The sequence below is a fragment of the Malurus melanocephalus genome, unplaced genomic scaffold, assembly GCF_030028575.1.
Source record: "Malurus melanocephalus ecotype Western Australia unplaced genomic scaffold, MMel_1.1 scaffold_162, whole genome shotgun sequence".
NCBI classification, from domain to species: Eukaryota; Metazoa; Chordata; class Aves; order Passeriformes; family Maluridae; genus Malurus; species Malurus melanocephalus.
In genome coordinates, this window is record NW_026623394.1 from 1,310,191 (window position 1) to 1,315,935 (window position 5,745).

A 5,745-nucleotide genomic window follows, 5' to 3' on the forward strand; every position below is an offset into this window, starting at 1 on the left:
CCCAGCTGCTCCACGAAGGCACCAGTCCAGGCTCCGGCCGTGATGATGATCCGAGGGGCTTTGTACACGCCAGCAGTGGTGGTGATGGTGACCGTGGCCCCGGGTTCGATGCGCAGCACCTTCTCCCCGTCCCGCAGGGTGCCCCCGTGCCGGCGAAAGACCTCCTGGGTGGGGAGGGTGACAGGAGGTGGCTGTGAGGACAGACTTAGGGGACCCCCCATGCCGTCCCTAATCATCCCATGCCATCCCGAATCATCCCATCCCCTCAGCAGCACCCACCTGCACTGCCCTCAGTGCCCGGTCAGCGAACAGCACCCCGGCACTTTCGTCCACCACGGCCACCTGACCGGCTTGCAGTCGGAAGCCGGGGTAGCGCTGGGCCAGCGCCGCGGCGTCGAGGAACTTGTCGATACCCAGGCTCTTCCTGCAGCCCTCCAGCTCCGGCTCTCCCGGCGGCCCCAGCAGCACCAGTCCCGTCTGCCTGCATCCCACCAGACACATCAGCTCGCCCTGCTCCCCCTCCCCGCAGGAGCCCCCCGTTTGCTTTGCCCTTGGGGGAAACTGAGGCACGGCGRCGCCAGTGATGTTTGGGATGYGCTACACCCTGGTGCTGGGTCACCCCGCAGTGGGATGAGGGTGACAARGACAGAATGGTTGGGGTGAGATGCACGTGGAGGGTTCGGACACTRACATCACACTCTCCCCCTAAATACAGCAAGAGCCGTCAGCCCTGACCCCGCACCGGAGGAGCATTTGGATGCTCATTTCCTTAATGACATTCCCTTCATGGAGCCCCATAAATTACCAGGAACTGGCAGCTGCCTGCCGAGGAAGCCGCATCCCACCCAAAGGTCACCGCCCCCAGTTTCGCGGGGAGGGGACGGTGCCCTGCGGTGGCTGCGTCCCCGTCCCCATCACCTGTAGAGGGTGGTGCCGGTCTCGGCCTCCAGCTGCTTCCAGAGGCGGAAGCTGTCGGGCATCATGCGGGAGTAGTACTCCTGGGGGTAGGCGCTGCGGATGATGCGGCTCTGCCCGTGTGAGCTGCCCCGAGAGTGGGGCAGGGGGAACTGTGGGGCATAGGGGACATGGGAGTGACCGGAGACACTGCCACCCCCCACCCAGCCAGCCCCATGCACGGTGGGACACAGCCTGTCCTGTCACCTGTGGCACTGGGAAACTGCAGGAAACGGAGGTCCTGGTGCTGGGGACATGGAGGTCCTGGTGTTGGGGACAGGGAGTCCTGGTGCTGGGGACATGAGGGTTCTGACACTAAGGACAGGGGGTTCTGGTGCTGGGGACATGAGTCCCTTTGTAGCACTGGGCAAGAGAAGATCCTGGCGTTGGGGACATGGGGGTCCTGGCGTTGGGGACAGGGGATCCTAGTGCTGGGGACATGAGGGTCCTGGTGCTGGGGACATGAGGGTCCTGGTCCTGGGGACATGAGGATCCTGGCACTAAGGACAGTGGGTCCTGGTGCTGATGACATGAGTTCCTCCGTAGCAACGGGCAAGAGAAGGTCCTGGCACTGGGGACAGGGGATCCTAGTGCTGGGGACATGAGGGTCCTGGTCCTGGGGACGTGAAGGTCCTGGCACTGGGGACAGGGAGTCCTGGTGCTGATGACATGAGTCCCTCCATAGCACTGGGCAAGAGAAGATCCTGGCGCTGGGGACATGAGGGTCCTGGCACTGGGGACAGAGGAGTCATGACATTGGGGACATGGGGGTCCTGGCACTAGGGACAGGGGGTCCTGGTGCTGATGACATGAGTCCCTCCGTAGCACTGGGCAAGAGAAGGTCCTGGCACTGGGGATGTCAGGGTTCAGGTGCTGGGGACAGGGAGATCCTGGTGCTTGGGACAGGGAGTCCTGGCACTGGGGACTTCAGTCTCAGCAGCGGCTCTGCTCCGTGCCATGGTGGAGAGCAGCCAGGTCTGCAGGCACCCGCCCCAGCCTGTTGGGGCTGGGGACATGGCAGAATGGGGTCACCATACCTGCTCCAGCAGCAGCGTGTCCTTGTGGCACTGGGCCAGGTGGTAGGCAGTGAAAGAGCCCTGGATGCCGGCCCCGATGACGATGACATCGTAGGTGGCCTTCTGGGGCTGGCTTGGGGCAGCCATGCCTGTCCTCGTCCCTGCTGCTGTCACTGTGGCCACTGGGAGGGGAGCCAGGGGGAGGAACGGGGCAGAGTCCAGCCAAGGCGAGCGGGCGGTGGAGCCTTGGCCACCTGCCAGCCCTTGGGGACACAGGGGCGCACAGAGGCCACATCCTCCCAACCCCTGCGGCTGGCTATGCAGGAACATTCCCATTCCCATTCCTATTCCCATTCCCATTCCCATTCCCATTCCCATTCCCATTCCCATTCCCATTCCCATTCCCATCCCTATCCCTATCCCTCCACCAACACCAGCACCTGGTCCCACCAGGGCAGGCAGCTCATCTGATCCCAGAGAAAGTGGGATAGATATGGAAAATTGCTTCCAATTAATCCCCCTTTCCCTCTCCACTGGTCACTGCTGGCTCCTGGTGGGACACAGGGCTTCCATTCATGTGCCAATGGGAAACCCCCACTTGATTCCAAGCAAAACAGAGTTTGTTTTTTTTTCCTCCAGCACAATTTATTGCAGCCATAAACCATTTTGTTGCCATCTCTTGTTGTTATTTCTTTTTTCACGGRAGATAGGGGTGATTTAGGGCTCACCAGGATGCAGCGCAGAGACCCATGGTGGGTTTTGCAAATCTGCAAAATTTTCAGGGTGTGATTTGGGGTTTGGGGATATTTAGCAGTGTTTTGGAGTGGGGGATAACACAGGCAGGGGCTGCCAGTTTTGCCCACTGTTGCCACTGCCCTGTGCTGCCTGACAGCTAATTAGGGGAATTAATTCACTCYGGCTTCTGTGGTGTAAAAGGCATTATTTACTGGTTAATTGTCGTTATTACAAAACATTAAATATCATTATTTATTTTGCCACTCTCCTCTGGTGATGAATGAAGCATCGGGGAGCACTGGAGGCCCCCGCCGGGTCACAGGGACACCCCAACATGGTGAAAAGGCAGAATTGGCAGCTCACAGGGGTGGGGAGGTGAGAGGAGGAGGATGGGCAGCACGGGCAGAGGTTGGGGTGTCCCTCAAACCCCTCATCCACCCACTGCCCATGACCACTGCTGCAATGAGTKCATCCCAGTCTCACAGAGCCCAGGGCTCTGCGTCTCACAGGGCTCCATTAAATCAGCACATCCTCGCTCGCCTTTGATGTTACAAATAATTCAGCAATTTCCCTGGGTTTCAGCTGACTTTTTTTCCTTGCTTTGAATAGCCCCTCTACTTGCTCTTCCTTTTTTGCTGGAGAGATGAAGAATAATTAATTATCCGTGAAACGTTAAATGGTAGAAATGAACTCCTCTCCCGTTAGCGGTGTGGTAATAGAACGGACAGAAAAGCCTCACTTGTGATGTTCCAGAGGTGGTGAGACCTTTGGTGGGATCCCCAGGGCTYTGTGGGACCCCTCAAGCCACATTTCATTCCACAGATGACCCCAACCAGGCCTSATCCCAGGCATCAGGCAGGTCTGCACCCCCAGACCCCAAAAAGCTGCTGCAAGACCTCAATTTGCTTTAGGGKGAATATTTGGGGGGGTCCCCCCAGCCCTGAGCCAGGGTCTCCATCCCCCCTGACACAGCCTCTTCATCTGGGTTTGTAATAACTGCAGACAGAGCTTGTGGCAGCAAGAAATCCATTTCCCTAAGCAGCCGGCGTGGGTCAGGAGAGCTCAGTAAAAATGAAATATTCCCTGTGTGCTCTGGGAGGATGGATGGGAAAAATCAGGGCTGGTAACGGTGTGGGGAGGGGGAAATGGGGGCTTGGGGAACCGCCCAGCACAGGMTGTGGGAGCTGCCCCAGCTCGGGTCCACGTGGCACTGAGGAAATGGGGAACTTTGGCCAAGGTTGGGCAAGGATCAGATGCAGCTTGATGGGTGCTGGACTCTGCACCCACTGCGCCCTCCCTGTCCATTGTACATCGGGACAAAAGTTACCCCAAATCCCATCATCCATCRCTGCCGGCCTCATTTTCCACCGAGCACAAACCAACGCTTAAAAAAGAATTAGGGGAGCGATTCTGTTCCCCAGGGAGCCGAGGGAAACTCGGCATTTTTCTCTCTCAGCCACAACACGCTGGTTCCACGCACGTTTGCCCCCATTTTCCTCCCCAGACCTCGCCATTCCCCATGCTTTGATGGCACCTGCAAAGGATTGTTTGTTTTCTGTCAAAACCAACAGCGGCTGAAGGCAGCCCCTCATTAGCAGTCCAGGTACGTGCCTGGGGAAGCATCAGGCAGATTAAAATTATTTGAATATCATAATATTAGAAACTTCAATTTGGCCTCAAAATGCTCATCTCCCGAGCCCTACCAGGGCTTTGCTGCATTAAACATTGATGGCGCTCACGGCGGATCAAAGTTTTGGGTTTAGAGCTGAAAGTGCTTTGCGGGAGAGAYGGCGGCACCCCCGGGATGAGAAGGATCCCAGCATTGCTTCCAGCCCCGCTCCCACCGCGGCCGTGGGGCTGGTGGCACGACAGACAGCGCCACGGGGTTGGTGGCACGCAGCRTTGGTGGCACGCAGCCCATGCCATGGCACTGGCTGCTGCTCTGCTCTTGGCTCCCCACGCCAAGCCACGCCATTCTCCAAGGCAGGAATGATGCACGGCAGCAAAGCAGGACCTGGGATTAAAATTAAACCCCGCTGGAGCTGGCTGCGTGGGCTGCGTGTGCAGCGGGGCCGGCCGGCCTGCGGGGGATCCGGGCGAGGCGAAGCCATCTGGGCTTTTGCAGGGAYGGGGAAGGGGTTATTAAACAAAGAGCTGTTTTTTTCATATTTTTAACACCCGCAAGAGCCGTCCATCAGCCAACATAGAGCTGCTCGGTGCCGGTGCCAACGCCATCTGCCCACTGCAGGGCTGGCTGCCCTCCGGGACCCCGAGGCAGGGGGTTGGGGAGGGGCTGTTGGACCCCCACCACAAAGAACAGCGGCCCTCCCTCTATGCTCTTCCGGATCCAGGCGTCTCTGCTGGGGGGATGATGAGCCCAGCCCTAATTTAGGMTATTTAGGGAAAGGGAAAGGCAGCTTGTGGGGGAGGCTATGGTGAGAGTTCTGGAGATTGTGGACGCACGATATGGTGAGGCGGGCACCGAGCACCTTTCCCACAGCCCTCGGTGGCTCCCACCCTGCAGGGTTTGCCGGGATTCGGGGAGGAAGGGGGGGGTTAGGCCATCCCCCTCCCCCAACCTTCATCTCCAGCTTTAGCGGGCGCCGCACTCGAAGAGTTACGGCGTGGGGGTGGGGTAGCAGGGAGGAGCCCCCCCTCCCAGCCTGCGGGATTGGAGGGCGCTGCGCTCGGAGAGTTACGGCGAGGGGTGGGTGGTGTCCCTGGGATTGGCGAGCGCCGCGCTCGGAGCATTACGGCGGGGGGGGGACCGAGGGGGAGGCGGGCACAGCCCCCCCATCACATCCCCGGCACTGGGTGTGCGCAGCGATCGGAGCATTACGGCGGGGGGGGACCGAGGGGGAGGCGGGCACAGCCCCCCCATCACATCCCCGGCACTGGGTGTGCGCAGCGATCGGAGCATTACGGCGGGGGGGGTGAGGGGGAGGCGGGGAGAGCCCCCCCCGTTCCTTGGATTGGTGTGCGCCGCGCTCGGAGCATTACGGCGCCCCCCCCTCCGCCGTCCCCGGTATCGGCGGGCGCC

The 5,745-nt window shown here is 59.8% G+C and overlaps 1 protein-coding gene across 1 annotated transcript in view; it reads right to left on the reverse strand.

The window, feature by feature from the left end:
- PIPOX (pipecolic acid and sarcosine oxidase) overlaps positions 1 to 2,153 on the reverse strand; it is a 3,965-nt gene extending 1,812 nt beyond the window's left edge. Inside the window, exons 1-4 of the mRNA XM_057372008.1 lie at positions 1,992 to 2,153; positions 919 to 1,067; positions 280 to 481; positions 1 to 164 (exon numbers count right to left, since the gene is read on the reverse strand). The exon at positions 1 to 164 is cut by the window's left edge and continues 11 nt beyond it. Coding sequence (XP_057227991.1) covers positions 1 to 164; positions 280 to 481; positions 919 to 1,067; positions 1,992 to 2,117 — 641 coding nt within the window. The 5' untranslated portion in view covers positions 2,118 to 2,153. The remainder of the gene's footprint in view (positions 165 to 279; positions 482 to 918; positions 1,068 to 1,991) is intronic.
- Positions 2,154 to 5,745: the final 3,592 nt, after the last annotated feature.